Genomic DNA, 18122 nt, shown 5'->3' with positions numbered 1-18122 from the left:
TTTTATAAGTAAAATAATTTAAATGAGTGGTACATTTGAATGAAAATGAGCCAAGTCATATATAGGTTAGCAACGTGCATCTTTTTTATTTGGACAAAGAAAATCATTTGCCTAACTAAAGCATTAAACTTAAAAGGCTTAATTAATAAAATGGTCCCTTAAAGACATTTTTGGTTTTATATTGGTCCCTTAAAGAAAAAAAGGTCTAAATAGGTCCCTTAAAGAAAAAAAGGTCCGAATAAGTCCCTTAAAGACGGAGATGTCTTTAAGGGACCTATTCGGACTTTTTTTTCTTTAAGGGACCTATTTGGACCTTTTTTTCTTTAAGGGACCAATCTGAAACCAAAAATATCTTTAAGGGACCATTTTATTAATTAAGCCAACTTAAAACTAATCGTTAATTAGTTCAGTGGTGATTGACGCTGAACTTGATAGAGAGGACCGCTGTTCGATCCCCGCATCTGCGATCGGGAGGAGGCTGGAACTACTTGATGTCAGAACTGACCCCTAAACCAGATTAAACTGGTGGTGAAAAAAAAATTATACTTAAATAGTTAATTATTTGCCTAAGTCATATTTTTTATATGGACCAAAAATATCATTTGGCTTCAATAGACAAGAAGGTAAATGTTCAAGGGTTTACAAGGAATTAGCTAGAGCAAAAAGTCAAAGACTTTGCAAAGAAAAATGAATGGAAAAGTTTCAATGATGTGTTGTGTTGGCTCTTCTCATTTATGGGATTGTTCTATTCCCAAACTTTTATGATGACTTCAAAGATATTTTTGCTTTAAATGTAGGGTATTGCTAACGAGTGTTCCCGGAGCACTCTTTAAGCATTCCATTAAAAGAAACTTTTTATTCAAAAAATTAAACACTACAATTTTCAATGCGTTGACTTTACGCATTTCCATAAAAATTCTATGAAAAACTTACTATTTAAGGGCTTAAAGAGTGCCCCAGGAGCACTATTTAGCATTTGCCTTAAATGTATTCTTGGCCGTTAAGGTTAATGAAGAGAACTACGTCCCTACAATCTTGTGTTGCATGAAAAGAGGATGGGGTGATCTTGGGTTGATAATTTTCAATCTCGTGGTACTTTGCGAGAACATGACGCGGAAGAGATAATTTTCAGTTGTGGAAACTTTCCGAATGTACCTCTCATAGGATTCAAAGGTTGTATCACCTACAATCCGACTTTGACGTTAAGACAACGTTAGTTATCCCATGTTAGAGAAGCTCGAAGACAAGTCATTGAAAAGTTTTGTTTTGCATAATATGGGAGAAAGTGACCCAATTATGTTGCAAAGGATAAGCCGAGCATATAATAAGATTTACGTAAAAGGAAGAAGTGAGTTGGGACGCCATAATTGCATTGCTAAAACGCCTATTTTTAAAAATCATAAAAGTATAAATTTATTTTAAAATTTAATTATAATAAGAATTATATTATAACACGCATGCACGTACACACCCACTAAATAAAAAAATTGGTGCCATCTTTTGTGAGTGCACACACAGCAAAAACTTGATTTTTAAAAATGAGACTAATACTTCAATATTTTTATTTATAAAATAGGAGAAGAGAACGTTCATTTAACCATAAAAAATAAAAATAAAAAATATCCAACCTTGTAGATGTTTGTTGGACAATGATTGTGTGACTTTTTGGCGGGAAAGGCAGCCTGCCTTTGGCCCAACCACACCCATCAGATCAATCAAACGTTTTATATCGTGCCACGTGTCCCTTATTTTTAATTCTAAAAAAATCATAAAAACAACCAGTTGTCCCTTTTCTCTCAGTTTGCACCAATCTGCCGCCGTGCATCTCTCCGCCGTCCGCCGTTGTCCCTCTCAGCGCCGGTATTTGGTTCAGCACCGGTATTGTCTCTTTTTCTGCCATCTTTCGCCGCCGTCATCTTTAAGGGGCGTTTGATTGATCTAACGATTGTGGTTGGGCTAAAGGCAGGCTGCCTTTCCCACCCAAAATTCACACAATCCTTATCCATGTTTTTGTTTGACAGAAAAAAAAAATCTAGAAAATTGTTCTTTTTTTTCTCTTTGAAACAGAGGGAGCACTCACTCTACTCACTGTGAGTGAATAAGAACCTCAAGAACAACCATAGCTTTTAGCAACACTTCAAGATTTTTCAACTCACAACTACGTACCCTCTCTACTCTAGTTTCTGGTAACCCCCAAAACTTTATTCATCTTTTCTTCTTATTTGATGCTGTTGTTGTTGTTATTAATTATTGTTAATTTGATAAACTCTGCATAAATTTCACATTTTTGAATGGAATGGTAAAATGGGTCATTTTTATAGTGATGAAATTGGATGACCCAGTAACCTGTTTTGTTGTTCTTCATGTAAAAAATGTATCTTTTGCTTCATATTGGATAACCCTGTTATATTGTATTTGAAATTGGATAACCCTGTTATTTGTTGCTAACAGGTAAATACCATAGGTTTCAAATTTGGATGCATATGTGAATGTAAAATAACAGACACACTGACGAACTTATTGTGGAGAAGTGGTTGTAAATATCTGATGAGGGTGCTTCAAATGCCCCAACTTGTAAGACATGGTCCATTTCAAAGTCATCTATGTTGCTACACTTCATATGTATCTTCAAGGTTGCCGGTATGTTTTGTTTCATTGAACCCTTCAAGCAATCCCACAAAAGACATCAACAACAACGACTTGATTCAATCGTTATGTAGAGGTGGCAATCTTAAGCAAGCTGTTCAGGTCTTGTGTAATGAGCCCAATCCGACTCAGAAGACTTTCGAGCTTTTGATATATTCTTGTGCGCAACAGAAATCTCTTTCGGATGGTCTTGATGTTCATCACCGTCTTGTCGGTAGTGGTCTCAACCAAGACCCGTATTTGGCTACTAAACTTATCAACATGTATCGTGAGTTAGGGGCTGTTGATCACGCTCGTAAGGTGTTTGATGAAACTCGGGAAAAAACCATCTATGTCTGGGCTGCAGTATTCCAAGCGCTGGCAATGGCGGGCCGTGGTGAGGAGTTGTTAGAATTGTATCGTCAGATGAATATGATGGGGATTCCATCGAATAGGTTCACGTATACATATGTGCTTAAAGCTTGCGTTGTTTCGGAGTTGTCTATCTGTCCTCTTTGGAAGGGTAAGGAGATTCATGCACATATTCTGCGACATGGCTATGAAGGACATGTTCACGTTATGACGACTTTGTTGGATGTATATGCTAAGTTTGGTTGTATATTCTATGCAAGTTCTGTGTTTGATGCTATGCCTGATAAGAACATTGTCTCGTGGAGTGCAATGATTGCATGTTATGCAAAGAACGAAAGGCCGATGAAAGCATTGGAATTGTTTCAGCTAATGATGCTTGAGGCATGTGATACAGTTCCAAATCCAGTAACAATGGTGACTGTGCTTCAAGCTTGTGCAGGCCTTGCTGCATTGGAACATGGAAAGTTGGTCCATGGCTATGTCCTTAGAAGAGGTCTGGATTCTGTATTGCCGGTTCATAACACTCTTATAACAATGTATGGAAGATGCGGTGAGATTTCCACGGGACAGCGAGTGTTTGATTATATGAAGAAACGCGACGTTGTTTCATGGAATTCTTTGATTTCTATATATGGTATGAATGGTTTTGGAAAGAAAGCCATCCAAATTTTTGAAAATATGATCAACCGAGGAGTTTCACCGAGTAACATATCGTTTATTACTGTTTTGTGTGCTTGCAGCCATGCAGGCCTTGTCGAGGAGGGAAAGATTTTGTTTGATTCTATGCTTAATAAGTACAGGATCCGTCCAAGTATGGAGCATTATGCTTGTATGGTGGATATTCTTGGCCGAGCTAATAGGTTTGACGAAGCAATCAAATTAATAGATAATATGGATTTCAAGCCAGGACCAAAGGTTTGGGGTTCACTTCTTGGATCATGTAGGATTCACTGTAACGTCGAGCTCGCTGAGAGAGCAAGCACTATTCTTTTTGAGTTGGAGCCTATGAATGCCGGAAATTACGTGCTTTTATCGGATATATATGCAAAATCTGGGATGTGGAACGAGGTACGGCGTGTAAGGAAACAATTGGAATCTCGCGGCCTGCAAAAGATTCCGAGTTGCAGTTGTATTGAAGTCAAAAGGAAGATATACTCGCTTGTCTCTGTTGAAGAGTATAACCCACAAATCGAAGATCTTCGTGCTTTCCTAGTTACACTGTTAACCGAGATCAAGAATCAGGGTTATGTCCCGCAGACAAACGTTGTTAAGTATGATCTTGATGAAGAAGAGAAGGAAAGAATATTATTGGGACATAGCGGAAAACTTGCCGTCGCTTTCGGACTCATTAATACTTCAAAAGGAGAAACCATTAGAATTTCAAACAACTTGAGATTGTGTGAAGATTGTCATGGTTTTATGAAGTTCGTTTCCAAATTTTCTAATAGAGAGATTCTTCTTAGAGATTGTCATAGGTTCCACTGTTTTAAAGATGGAATTTGTTCATGTGGTGATTATTGGTAGTTATTGGCAGAAAAGACTATGCAGTATTGCAGTTAGAATCATTATGAGGTATATATATAGTGACAGAAATTGAATGATGCCATGGTTCCAAACACAGCATACAACAATTGAATTGTGATGTACATTTATTGCCTCTTTTTACAATGCATTGAACAATCAGGATTGTGCTTTATGACACATTAGTTCAACAAGGTTAGAAAATATCAACTATAGAAAGTTGTTTATCTTTTAGATTATTATACTATTTTGTAGTTTTAGAAGTGATTTATTTCAATGAAATTCTCTATTTTCACAAATGCAGCAGTGTAGTACCAATTAATTTATTTTTTTGTTGGTTCATTCCTTTTACAGGTTGTGGTAAATAGTTGAATTAAACATGAGGACCTAACTTTGATTCTTGAATGCCTTCATTAGGATTGTGACCACAGTGGGACAGTGCATGCTAAAACATTCAAGGAAGAAAATGACCTATGGACTAACAACTGCACAGAAATTTCAACTTCCAATATATAGGACAGACTATTGATTTTCATTACTATTTCATTACAATTTCAATATAAGAATACAAAGAGCTCTACAAGATGTACAATAGTTCTTTTGAATATGATATCATGTATAGTTAGATTATGTTGAATATCAAAATTGAGTTTTATCTCTTTGGTCTATTAGCTCTTTATTCTATTTAAACATACCTTATATGAAGTATGCCTTTAAAGGCTTACAAGTCATATACTAATGATAAGTGAAAGCATATAAATGTCACATTATGCGACTTGCATTAGGCGCGATACCAACGATAAGACTATTATGCATGTTCTTCGTGATTGTGAAGACATTTGTGATTACCAAAATCCCTATATCACTAGCGACAATTGGAGTAAATTTGTTAGTCTTGATTTTGTATGAGTGGCTTTATTGAAATCTTGCCACTTCTGATATTTGCGTTAGTGCTAACTCAAATCGGTGAATTTTCTATGCAGTAGAGTTTGTAGAAAGATATAAACTCCCTCTTTTTTTTTTACAGAAAATCCAATCTTAGACGTGCCTTCCATATCAAGTCCATAGTTAGCTCAACCTAATACCTTCATGACATTGTGAAGCATTTTTCTATTTACTTTGATTTGAATTTGATGATGAAACAGTTGCATATATAGCTTAGAAATGAGAATGGATTCTCTCCATCAAATGAGAGAAATAGTAGAATCTTAACCATTGAATAAAATTGAGTTATCAAATTAAAAAAATAACAGAAAAATATTTAAGGCTGAGATTGAGGACACATGATAAGTATGAGAGGAAATAAATCGAGAGAATCCATTCTCCTTAGAAATCTCCTCCTAAAAATGCTTTCAAGCTTAATGTAGATGAGTCTCACAATTCTCATGACAATTCTCGTGATTGTTATATTAAAGCTTCATCTACTCGTTATATTAAAGATTTCCGTTGTCATATTGAAACCTCATATACCATTGTTCCAGAGTTCTAAGGTATGTTCTACGATATCTGTCTCGTTAAACATATTTTTTATCATTTCCCTCTGTATGAAAATAAACACTCAGATCCTACTTAACACTATTAAAAATTGGTATACTAATATAGCGAATTTTCAACCTCTTCTAATTTATATTTTTAGCCTTATAAATGATGCATTTTCACACGTCTTTACTAGTCATATAGTAAATTATTTATTACATTGATGCTCACTCACTTAAGCTACTTTGTGATGTTTAAGCGCTCGTTTGAAATAACTTATTTTTGAGCTTATACAAAACAACTTATGCAAATAAATAAGATTTTATGTTAATTTATTAATTTATAAATTCCACCGACAACAACTATATTTTTATAAACTATTATTTCATAAATCATTTTGATAAACTTAAAATAATATATAAAAACATATTTATTTGCCTAAGTTGTTTGGAATAAAATAAAAAATAAGTTATTTCAAATAAACCCTAGACCCCAACATATAGTTATTTGATTAATTTTTTATAATAAGAAAATTAATTATTTATTAATTAATTCAATTTGTTTACCCTAACTTCTCTCACTTTCCCTCCGTCCCTCACCGCTGTTCACAGCTTGTTCGGCTAATACTCTCTTCCGCCATACGCCGTCGTCTCTTCAACAGGTATCTATAATCTTCAATGTCAAACTAATTTTCGTGCATCTTGTTCATCACTTTTTTAGTTTCACATATTCAAAAGAAAAAGTTTGTAGTAATTCACTGTGAAAAATCACTATAGTAGCAGTATTGTTTTTAAATTTATTATTTTTAGGTTAGAGACAAGCACGAATTAGGTTTTATTTTACATGTTAAAATTATAATAATGTAGTGTAAATTTTGTTACTAGTGTTGGAACTTGTTTGTGTTATGTTACCTAAGTGATTGTTATTTGAAACGTTGGTAGTTAAGGATGGTGGTTGTTTTGGCTTCATCCTCTGATGCTGGTGGTGGGATTGGATGTTGGGATCTTCATACAGGTTCTGAGCAGATCCGCTACAAATCACTTTCTTCCCCTTGTCATGGACTTACCTCTGTTGGTGATCGTTTCCTTGCATCTTCTCAGCTTCGAGACACGGCGACTTCTGCTGGTTCTGTTTTCTTCTGGTCTTGGTCCAAGGTTTGTTTATATATACTTAGTTTATTTATTGATTAGTATCTTTATTTATGCAATTTTATTACACGATGAATGATAATGAATGATGATAATGTTCCTTGCATGATGGGTGTGCAGCCTCAAGTTGAAGTTAAGAGCTTTCCAGCCGAACCTATTACACCTCTTGCTTCTAATCACAGTGGCACCTATCTAGTTGGTGGTGGATTGTCAGGTGACATATACTTGTGGGAGGTGAGTTTTCTTATTTGATGTATATTATACATCAAGGGTTTGTTTTTAAGATTGATGGTTGATTTTTCGTGGAAATATTTTATGAAAATTGAAGCCTGGATTGTTTGTGGTTGTGGCGTATGCTGAACTTTTGTGGCATTAGGTTGTGAAGAATTATGAATTATGAATTGAATGTTGGAACTCGGAACTTAGTTTCTCTTTTATACTGTACTATACTGAGTTGGCTACATTACTTGTTAGGTTGAAACCGGAAAATTACTTAAGAAGTGGCATGGTGATAATACAGCTGTTACTTGCTTGGTATTTTCTGAAGATGACTCACTTCTAATATCTGGTTTTAAAAATGGAAGCATACGAGTTTGGTCTCTCTTAATGTACGTAATAGTGCTCATCTTGTCTCTTAATTTTCCTTTTGGGCTGCTTGGGCACTAGCAGTGCTAACCACTGTGGAAAACACTAAAACACTACTTTTCATGTCATGGTTCAGGATATTTGATGATGTGAGAAGACAGGAAGCAAGCAAGATTTACGAGTATAGTTTTTCAGAACACACCTTGTGTGTAAATGATGTTGTGATTGGTTATGGAGGGTACAATGCAATTATAGCTTCAGCATCAGATGATCGGACCTGTAAGGTCTGTTTTACTGTTTTTGTGTTGCAGTATTTTGTAGAAAAACGTAGTGCTTATCGTATGATATTTAATGTTGTCAGATTATATCGTCAATTTCTACAATTTGAAAATTTTAATCATTTATGGTTATACACCAAAGCTTTCATAACATTGGGGGAAAACCAGCTGTTCTTATTCTTCGGTGATGATGTCAAAGGTGCTTTTTGCTTTATACTTTTTTTTAAGTATGAGAGGCATATAGTTAAGGAAATTTTGGCCATGAACATAATACTTTTTGAGAACTGATACTGTGATAAAAAGCTTAGCAAATTTATAGAAATATGAAAAGTGTATTCTATGATTTGTTTTGCAAGTTTTCTATTGTTACTAGATCTTTATTATTGTTGGAGTAACTTTGATCTAATGTGTCTTTTCTATAGTGTATTTTATATCGTCATACTCAGGTCCCTGTGCTTTTTTATCCTTTACTCATGGTTACCTTTTACACTGTTAATTATTCTATGTAATCTATTCCGTCATTTTGGGTTGATTCTTGCATACAGAACCATGCTTCTCAGTTTTGTATTAATTACTACCTCCATCCCTAATATAGGATCCTCTTGGATTTTTTTTGTCCCTTTTTATAGGTCCTCCGTCAAATTTTTAATTACAATAATTATTTCTTTTTCAAAATACCTCTAATTATTTTGTATCTACTTTGTAACTGATAAGTTAGCAATAAATACTATGAAGGGTAAACTTTGAAAATTAATACTACTAGCAACTTTCCTAATACCAGTTATTAATAAAATTAATACTACTACCAACTTTCTTAATTCCTATGATTTAGTATACAAGCTCCTATATTTAAGGTCAGAGGTAGTGTTCCCTTTCAAGAATATATACGGCATCACATTTTTCAATTCAATATTGTGGAATACGGACCCAATTGTGGCATAAGGCTAGGTCTTTGTTGTTATTTGTTGTTTTTCCAATTCACATATCTTTTTTTTCTCTCTGAATTCTAATGCGAAATCACATTTCCCAATTTAATATTGCGGAATACGGACCCAATTGTGGCATAAGGCTAGCTTGTCGTTGTTATTTGTTGTTTTTCCAATTTACAGATTTTTTTTTCTTTTCTGAATTCTAATGTATACGAAATCGCATTTTCCATTTTAATATTGTGGAATACGGACCCAATTGTGGCACGCATAAGGCTAGGTTGTTTTTGTTATTTGTTGTCTTCCAATTCACAGATTTTTTTCCTATTCTAATGTGTTCTCTTTTTTGAAGGTATGGAGCTTATCTAATGGAATGCTTCAAAGAAACATTATATTTCCTTCAAAAATTAAAGCCATTGCACTTGATCCTGCTGAACATGCCCTTTATGCTGGCGGTGAAGATGGAAAAATATATATTGCTGCACTTAACACCACAAAAATCACTACTAATAACCATGTTTCATATATCACTGGTTCATTTTCTAACCATAGGTTAGTTTTTGTTCTCTTATTATCCAGATATTGAATACATTGACCTATCGACACCCTCTCGTTCATGATATTTTATATTTTCCCAAATCTGCATACATTTATGCTTCTTTGCTTGTAATTGTAACATCTCATGTACCTTTTTGCTTCTTTGCATGGTTAATTACAAAAAAAAAAAAATTGATTCAAGCTGTGGTGTCATTTAACTGATTAACTTCCTCATTCTTAACAGCAAGGCAGTTACTTGCTTAGCATATAGCGCCGGCGAAAATTATTTAATATCTGGATCTGATGATGGAATAGTTCGAGTTTGGAATGCCAGTACTCATAATATCATCCGTGTGTTTAAACATGCTAAAGGTATTGCATACATTTAATGAAATATGCCCTACTTGTGATTTGGGATTGCTTTTGTAGATCAGGCTTTCTCATTGCATAACTTGTTCAGTAAAGCTTGTACATGCTCTATTCATTACGAACATTTTTATACAGAATGACATTATATTTTGCCAATACTCAAGTTTTTTTTTCTCGCCAAATACAAAACTCAGGAAATGCATGATGATGATTAAAGTAAAATTGTTTAGATGAGAGATAATGATAGGTTAATAGAGAGAAAGTTACCCAAAGACAGAATTCAAAGGTAGACAATCCTTACCTGAGTCAAAATTGAGAATTTGCCTATGATATGTTATAGCAGTTAATATATATGATGATTATCGGTGGTAAAAGAGCTTAGTCTTGTAAGCACTCATGTGTGTGAGTTTTGCTTATTGCTCTTATAATCTCAGTTGCCATTGACACTATATGCATTATATATTCAAAACTTATTAATACTTGTGCTGCTACTGTTATTTTCTGAAGTATTTTTTCACACCTTTTTACACTCGAATACCTTATATTCACACCTTTTGATTCTTCATTTCCCTTTGACGAGGATACTAATTATTTTCTATTCAATATACTCTATATGATTATATAAAATTTACGTTTATGTTTGCCAAAATGCATGCTCGTATCTGGTGTTGTTCAAGTTTATACTCAGATTGCATCTTTTTTCATTTTTATGACCGAATCACCGCACCTTCAGGACACTGTATCAATCACATTTTTTTTCTTTCAATATTGAGTATGCTGAAGCATGCATTCTTTATGTTTAATGCCAATCTTTTGAATTTTGCAGGACCAATTACAAATATTCTTGTTCTTAGCCCAGAAAATGATTCAAGTAATCATGTGTCTTCTAATTTACAAGTAGCCTCAAAAAAGAAGGGAGCTCAATTTCCTCCTTTGGAAAAATATACAAATTCAATAGATGAAGACTCGGATATAAAGACTATTGTCAGTCTTGGGGGTAGCAAGAGATGCATGGATGAGGTTTCATACCTTAGTTCTCATGTGATTTCTAGTTACAGTAAGGAACTTCAGGTTAGTATCTAATGATGATTAAGTGTCTTTAATATTTATAGCTATCGGTCTTTATTTTTAAAATAAATTAAGAATTTAATTCATATATATATATTGTTGGTGTAAAATGTTTTTACACTGTCAATCAAACATAATTGTCAGATCGTTAGAAACGTTTGACTTCAATCATAACTACTAAAATCACACATATGATTCATTGTGATTTGCTGACACTAAATCTTTTTATGCTGACAATATATCAAAATTAAACTCATTATTTAAAGGATAGCCATTATCTAGTCTTGATTTTCAGTTAACCTATCTTTTAACCTATGTCTCAGAATCAAGGTTCGGCTGCTGCTTCTGAAATGGAGATAGAGAAACTAAAACGTGATTGCCAAAAGTCAATGCAGATGGTTAACCAATGGAAGAAAATGTATGATAACCTGCATCAATTTTGTGTAAAGGAGCTGCTAGACGAAAATGCGAAATAAGACATGTTATTCTAATCATGCAAGTTTTCAATCTTTGGGATAGAATTTTGTAGCATATCTCTAGCATCACAAGGTTCCCTCTGCAGTTTTGTCCTTCTTCTGCTATGTCTGGATATGCGTTTAACAATGATTCCTGGCGTTTCAAGGAGTTCTTGCCGTGACTTTTATGAAGCTATCTTTTGTAGCTTCAGCAAAATCGTGGTTTTTTTTTTGTTGTAATTGGATGCTATTCCAAATGTATGCTTCCTCTTATTATTATTTATTGATAAGTAATTTGTTTGGTTCCTTACTCTATATTGTTTTAAAGCCTCTCAGCCTTCATGTTTTACTTTGAGATTCTTCATCCCTTTTGTTGGGGAGTTTGGAGAGTGTTATATGTACACTACTACATCTACTTAAAATACATTTAGTGCAGTGACTCATTTTTCTTATATCTTTTGTTCAATTCATTTTTTTTGTTGTTGTTGTTGTCAAGTAGCTTAGTATTTCACCCTTAAAGTGAATAAATGGGGTGTCCGACATTCGAATCCCGGTCCTATAGATATCTTATTTGGCTCATTGTTAATCGACAGGGAAGTAACTACTTATTCTTCAAAAGGTTGATAATAGCGACACTGCAATTGATATGCACTTTGTATAGTAAAATGTTGTTCTTCTCCACCAAATTGTATTAGGACCATCCAAATCAATAGTCGGATAGTCAATATCTAATTTTTTCTTTTTCTCTGAGTTTCTTCTTCCTCTACTAGTTAGGGGTGATTTTAGGTCATATTTGGCCTAAAATCACCCCTCTTCACCTTTTTTCTTGTTGTTTTCAATCTAAATAAGTGATTTTTCACATAGATTAAGTTTTTTAGTTGTTTTTCTTTTTTATTTGTGTGATATCGTCGTCTGAGTGCGGCGTTTGTGTTGATCGTCGTCTTGGTACGACGTTGTTGAATTCTCCGTCTTGTTACGGTGTTCGTTTAGTTCATATTTGAAAGATCATCTTCAATCAATTGCAGATTCAATCAATGATTTGGGCATCAACGTTGCAGATCCGGAAGCATGGATATTTCGGTGACTTTAGTTTTATCATATTATTATTTGTAGGCATTTTGCCGTTGTATGCTATTAACACGGATGCTGTGAGTTTGTTCGCAGATTCATCCTTTTTGTTTTTAGTGATGTTGAATGTGTATTTGGATCTGATGTACTATATCAATTATTGGAATGAATGAATATCGTTATCTTTTTAGTCAAAAAAAAAAAAAATATCTAATTAAATTTTTTTAGTGAACTCGATTACTTAAGTTGACTCATACCAAAAACATATGTAAGATATCAAATGTAAAAAGATTTTCTTAAATTCATCGAAAATAAATTCTTAAAAGTATGCAAGCATTTTAATTTTTTCAATATAAAAGTATTTTTAAATTTCTCTTTTTACTTCCTTAACAAATTTAGCACTTGTTAGAGAAACCTTATCCAAGTTATGGTTCTCACTCTCCTTATTCTTTCTTTTTCTTCGCCTAGGGCTACACGACACTAACTTTTGTCTGACATCAAGTGGTTTCCGGTCTCATTCGATTGTAATTGCGGGGATCAAACTGTGGTCTCCTTACTAAGTCCAGCGTCAATCAGCATTGAACCAACTAATGATCGGATTGGATGATCGATAGATTTTTATTAAATCATGGTGTAAAACTACTTTACCTAGTCAATGCATATCCATTAAACTTTCTTTTTTTATTGACTTTATAAAAAAAAAATCTCTGATTGATCCACACCGTAATCGTATTGTCCAAGTTGGGAATAAGAAGAGTAGAATATGGAAGATCATAATTCACAACTACAGAGAGTGAAGTGTGCATGAGACCGAAAGAGAAAGAAACAACTTTCATATTTTCTCAAGCCTTTTTTCAATCAACTAATCTTGGTGTGAGTCCCTTTCTTCCATCTCTTTTGCATGTTTGGAAAACCTTACGTTGTTGATGTTTTCTTTTTTCATATATCACTTTTTGTTAATCAATGAATGGTGTGAGTAACTGAGTAGGGTTTGTTATTATATTTTTCATCGATAAATTCCATGTGTTAATGATTTGATTTATGAAGGTGTTGATGTTGTTAGCATAGGTTTTGTAATTGGGGGAACAATTGTAAATGTTTCTGTCAATGTATATATATTTTTATAAGACTCGGTATCCGGCCAAAAGACCGACTAATCTGATGGACATCAATTCCACCTTCCACTAGTGGGGGGTCCATTTGAAGCAAAGCTGGACTGATCCAACACAGAAGTGACACAAGAAGATTCAAACTTGAGACCTTTGAGAGGAGCACATGACTTTGTTTCTGTCATTGTTAATGTTTGCATGTTTTTAGTTTGAGTACCTTGTTCTTGTTTAAGTTTGGTATGATGTTAACGTTGAAGTTTTTGGTTCAATTTGTTCGTCTGACTGAGTTTTTAGTATAAGGAATGGTAGGAAGAATAATGCTAGCAACACACACTCTTTTATTGGTTAAAATCACGAGTCCTATCAAATATGTACAGGACCCTAATGATTTAGCGGGACCATATGAATTTTAACCAATAAAAGAGTGTGTTAAAAAATGTGTGTTGCTATCACTCCTCGGGGTAGGAAACTGTGTTGAATTCGACATTTGTTGTTGTTTTTGTCATCATCGCACAACGACCTGTCTCCCTCGCCAGGTGATAGGGACCAGTTTTGGGCTATTTGGTTGAGTTATTTTCAACTATTTTTATACTTTATCGTCCTTATATCTTAATAATTCTTACTAGAGATTTTAAATCATCATAGTCGACTTCAAAACCCTTGAATTGGTGATGTTGGAATTATATTGAATGGAATGAAGACCTTGGTTATGATTTACATATGCTTTTTATGTGTGAATATTATTAATATGATTTCAGTTTGTACCTAAATGAATCATATAAGAATCATATTCTTGCGGTGAGTTATGGTATGTTCCCTGAGAAAAAGGGGAATTGTCATCCAGTAAAGGAGGATTTGGTAAAAAGGGGAATTGCAGCCACGACATCTGGCCTACCTTACTAATAGATTAGAATCAACCGGGAAACTCACGTCTGAGGGACTTAATAAAGGGTTCATTAAGTTACGAGTTATCATATCTTTGTAAATTCTTATGCCTTATTATTATTATTATTATTTCTACTTATTGCATTAGATTTCTTGTAGATTATTTTATTCTCATGTTCACATTCCTCCCAGGATTCACTGAGATTTAACTCTCACCCCTGATCCTTCTTTGTTTCAGATAAAACGGAGTAATAATAGCTGAAACTTTGTGTAGCTTTTGCTTCTGTTTAAGAAGCTATATTTCTTTGTTTTGTATTTTTCCCCTTTGAGGGTTGGTACTTGTAATTAGTCATGAGATAAGTAACATAAGGTGCTACATTTTCGGTATCAGAGTCTGGTTTAACCGACCATACTGTGGGTATCATTTTGTCACTGGACATTCTTATTGTCAGTTCATCAAATGTTAAGTTTGATCAACTTAGTATTTGTGCACTATATGCAGGATCATGGCAGCAAGTGCAGGACTCCGTGGTAGTAAGAGAAATGCTCAAGCACCTCCAGAACCTAATGACGACAGTTGGGAGAAGATGTTGCAAGTTATGAAAGAACAAATCGCTGTTGCCGCTAATTTGGTGAACAACCCGGTTCAACCTCCTCCACCCAAAGTCCGGAATCCAGTCTTTGACTTTCTCAAATGCAACCCTCCTCCTTTCACTGGAGGGGACGATCCGCTGGAAGCCCAATCTTGGCTATATAGATTGAATAATATTTTTGATTGTTTGCATTGCACAGACGAACAGAAGGTAAATTTTGCTGCATATATGCTTAAGGGAAAAGCGGATAATTGGTGGAACTTCACTTGCATGTTGGCTACGGGAAAACCAACGGACTGGGAACATTTCCAAAAAGCGTTCCTTGATAGGTTTTTTCCTATGTTTATTAGGAAGCAGAAAGAACTAGAATTTATGCATCTTCAGCAAGGGGATATGTCTGTGGCGGAGTATGTAACCAAATTCGAAGAGTTATCTAGGTTCTCATCTCATTTTCGTTTTTCCCTGGATGAGGAGTTTAAAATTGACCACTTTGAGTGGGGATTAAGGCCTGATATCCAGAGTTTCATCGCAGAAGAGAGCTTGAAGAAGTGTCGACTTAAGTTCACTAGCTATAACACATTAGTGCATGAGAGTTACGCCGCAGAAGAGAGCTTGAAGAACTGTCAAGAAGAATGCGACCTGAAAGGGCACCAGACAAAGGATCCTTCTAAGTACTCTCAACATCTGAAGGTCAGAGTTCCTCAGAATAAAGGCAAACAAGTCCAGACCTCAATTTCACCCCGGACTGGTATGTGTCCCGAATGTGGGAAGAATCATCGTGGAGAATGTTTGGCTGGAAAGAATGTGTGTTATTGGTGCAAGCAGCCTGGACATGTGATTCAGAACTGTCTTATGCTGAAACAAGAGGAAGTAACTAACTCGAGTAACTCATCCACATGAACGGTATTTTCTCTGTGACAAGAACGCCGCAGATGAAAATCTGATTACTGCTACATGTTTCCTTAACCAAGAGCCCTTAGTTGTGATATTTGACTCTGATGCATCTCATTCGCCGAGTGTGTACTACATCTTGGTCTTTATCGGTCTAAGTGACCGTTTTTTATGTTGATTTGTCTTCCTTTTAAAATGGATGAATGTCATGTTAGGAATGGATTTAATTTACGTTTCTATATGCCAAACCTGCATGTTCATATCTTGTATTAATTCCAGTTTATACTCTACATGTCCAAATTGTCAGTCTTTCTTGGGGTAGCATGAGATTCATGGATGTTTCATAGTTCATACTCATGTGATTTCTAGTTACAATTAAGGACCTTCAGGATTGTATCTAATGATGATGATGATTACGTGTCTTTAATATTTATAGCTATCAGTATTAATTTTTAATTTAAGAATTTAATTCATATATATTATTAGTGTATCATTAAAAATATTTGACTTTAATCATAACTATTTTTAAAGTCTCATTGTAAAACTTTTTACACCGACATTATATTAAAATTAAACTCATTATTTAAAGGATGCCGATTAACTAATCTTGACTTTGAGTTAACCTCTCTTTTAACCCGTCTCAAAATCAAGGCTCCGATGCTGCTTTGTCGTACTCTTATCTATTGTGGATTTATGTAGGGTTGTTGTGGGAGTTTGGAACTTTGTGCTGGTAATACTTCGCATGTTTTCTTGAACGCCGAATTTCAACTCCGACATGGTGAAAACACTAATGTTCAAAGCTAGTCTTATTTACTGTTACATACTCGCGTGAAGAAGCCATAAACCTCATGTATCGCGTGAAGAAGCCATAAACCTCATGTATGTTATCCATTGGATAACTAATCTCGAAGAAACTAACAAACTAAAATGATTTGGAAACTCGGTAGAAATGGGATATATTCGGTACGATCTACATACTATCGGCTGATGGAAGTTATTATTGATAACAACCACCTCAAGGTCGATGGTAATTGGAGCAAGCTATGGCAACTTTGTATCCCTAAAAAAGTTAAATTATTCCTTTGGCGTACCAATGGTTTTTGCTATGATTGACCAAGTTGAGAGGAATTTCATGTCTAAAATTGCTATGTTGATGTGGACTATTTGGTGGAGACGTAACCAAAAATGTTGTAACGATCAGCTACCCACGATATTCCATGTTATTAGACGCGCGCGAGATGCATTGCACGACTGGCTTCCGGTACAAGAGAAACAACACAAGACGCAATATGGTAATGCATCTAACTGAGTTGCTCATTATTTAACTCAGGCATCTCGCTTTTGTGCTTAGTCCCCAAGTTAATTGTCCATATTGTATTGGATCTTCTATTATAAATAAATGCATTAAGATTGTTTTTGTCAGAAAAAAACTACATGTACAATATACTAACAAGGAATGTCGCACAAAATTAGGACAAAAATTTAAAATTATAAACTAAATATCCAAGGATTTGACATTATGCATTATTTGTTTGATATTGTTAATTTTCATGGAAGAGTACAAATTCAACCATTTTTACTTAAAATTTGAGTCGAACAAAAGAGTATGTTTGAAATCCAATTTTTTTTTAAGAAGCCAAAATGAAATTCTATTGCACTACGATATTTTTATAACTTTGTTGCCTAACTATGTTTAAATCATAAAAAATATCTCACAACTCAACATTAAAATTGAAAAGGATCCAAGCTTATGAAAGAATAAAAAAATAAAAGTGTATGTGAAAAGAGCTCATTTATATTAATAAATAATCAATTTAAATAATAACGAATTATCGAGTGAGAGACTTTAATGTATATTTTTCAATTATTTTTTTATTTGAATACTAATAATAATTTAAATTTATCATTTTTTTTATATTTTTTGTGAGATAAATTTTACATATTTAAAATTTGGAAATAGTGAATACTTTCTTAAACTTATATTGTATTTTGACTATTTATTTTATATTTTATTTACAATAAAGCAGATAATCGAAGCTAGGACTTCTTGCATACTACGTAAACCCCTCTTCACTAAGACCAAACCTAATGACTTTATTTTGACATAATTACTTATTATTATTATTATTGTCAAATATTTTAATGACTATAAATTTTACTCTTAAGTGGATAAATGATATGTTTGGGTTCGAACTCCGACCCTTGCATATATAATG

General features: G+C 34.1%; 3 protein-coding genes across 4 annotated transcripts; all 3 read left to right on the top strand.

Moving 5' to 3' along the window:
• Nucleotides 1-1794: 1794 nt before the first annotated feature.
• On the top strand, nucleotides 1795-5186 carry LOC123892541 (pentatricopeptide repeat-containing protein At3g46790, chloroplastic). The gene is made up of 3 exons (XM_045942351.1): nucleotides 1795-2186; nucleotides 2452-4713; nucleotides 4873-5186. Exon 2 carries the CDS (start codon nucleotides 2548-2550, stop codon nucleotides 4519-4521), a length of 1974 nt encoding a protein of 657 aa, XP_045798307.1. The 5' UTR covers nucleotides 1795-2186; nucleotides 2452-2547; the 3' UTR covers nucleotides 4522-4713; nucleotides 4873-5186.
• Nucleotides 5187-6518: 1332 nt separating this feature from the next.
• On the top strand, nucleotides 6519-11812 carry LOC123889769 (protein ROOT INITIATION DEFECTIVE 3-like). Of its 2 annotated transcripts, none has more exons than XM_045939260.1 (9): nucleotides 6519-6655; nucleotides 6936-7148; nucleotides 7263-7376; nucleotides 7617-7750; nucleotides 7864-8011; nucleotides 9284-9483; nucleotides 9713-9840; nucleotides 10664-10908; nucleotides 11229-11812. In XM_045939260.1, the coding sequence occupies exons 2-9, from the start codon at nucleotides 6942-6944 to the stop codon at nucleotides 11379-11381; spliced, it is 1329 nt and encodes a 442-aa protein (XP_045795216.1). In that variant the 5' UTR covers nucleotides 6519-6655; nucleotides 6936-6941; the 3' UTR covers nucleotides 11382-11812. The 2 variants fall into 2 exon arrangements, with proteins under 2 accessions (XP_045795216.1, XP_045795217.1); XM_045939261.1 differs by having other exon boundaries at nucleotides 6556-6655; nucleotides 6941-7148.
• Nucleotides 11813-13134: 1322 nt separating this feature from the next.
• On the top strand, nucleotides 13135-16383 carry LOC123889770. The gene is made up of 2 exons (XM_045939262.1): nucleotides 13135-13301; nucleotides 14925-16383. The coding sequence occupies exon 2, from the start codon at nucleotides 14929-14931 to the stop codon at nucleotides 15913-15915; it is 987 nt and encodes a 328-aa protein (XP_045795218.1). The 5' UTR covers nucleotides 13135-13301; nucleotides 14925-14928; the 3' UTR covers nucleotides 15916-16383.
• The last annotated feature ends 1739 nt before the right edge of the window (nucleotides 16384-18122 follow it).

This window comes from Trifolium pratense, linkage group LG6 (assembly GCF_020283565.1).
Source record: "Trifolium pratense cultivar HEN17-A07 linkage group LG6, ARS_RC_1.1, whole genome shotgun sequence".
NCBI lineage: Eukaryota > Viridiplantae > Streptophyta > Magnoliopsida > Fabales > Fabaceae > Trifolium > Trifolium pratense.
The sequence above is the reverse complement of the archived record's forward strand: the minus strand, read 5'-3'. Positions and strand labels throughout refer to the sequence as shown.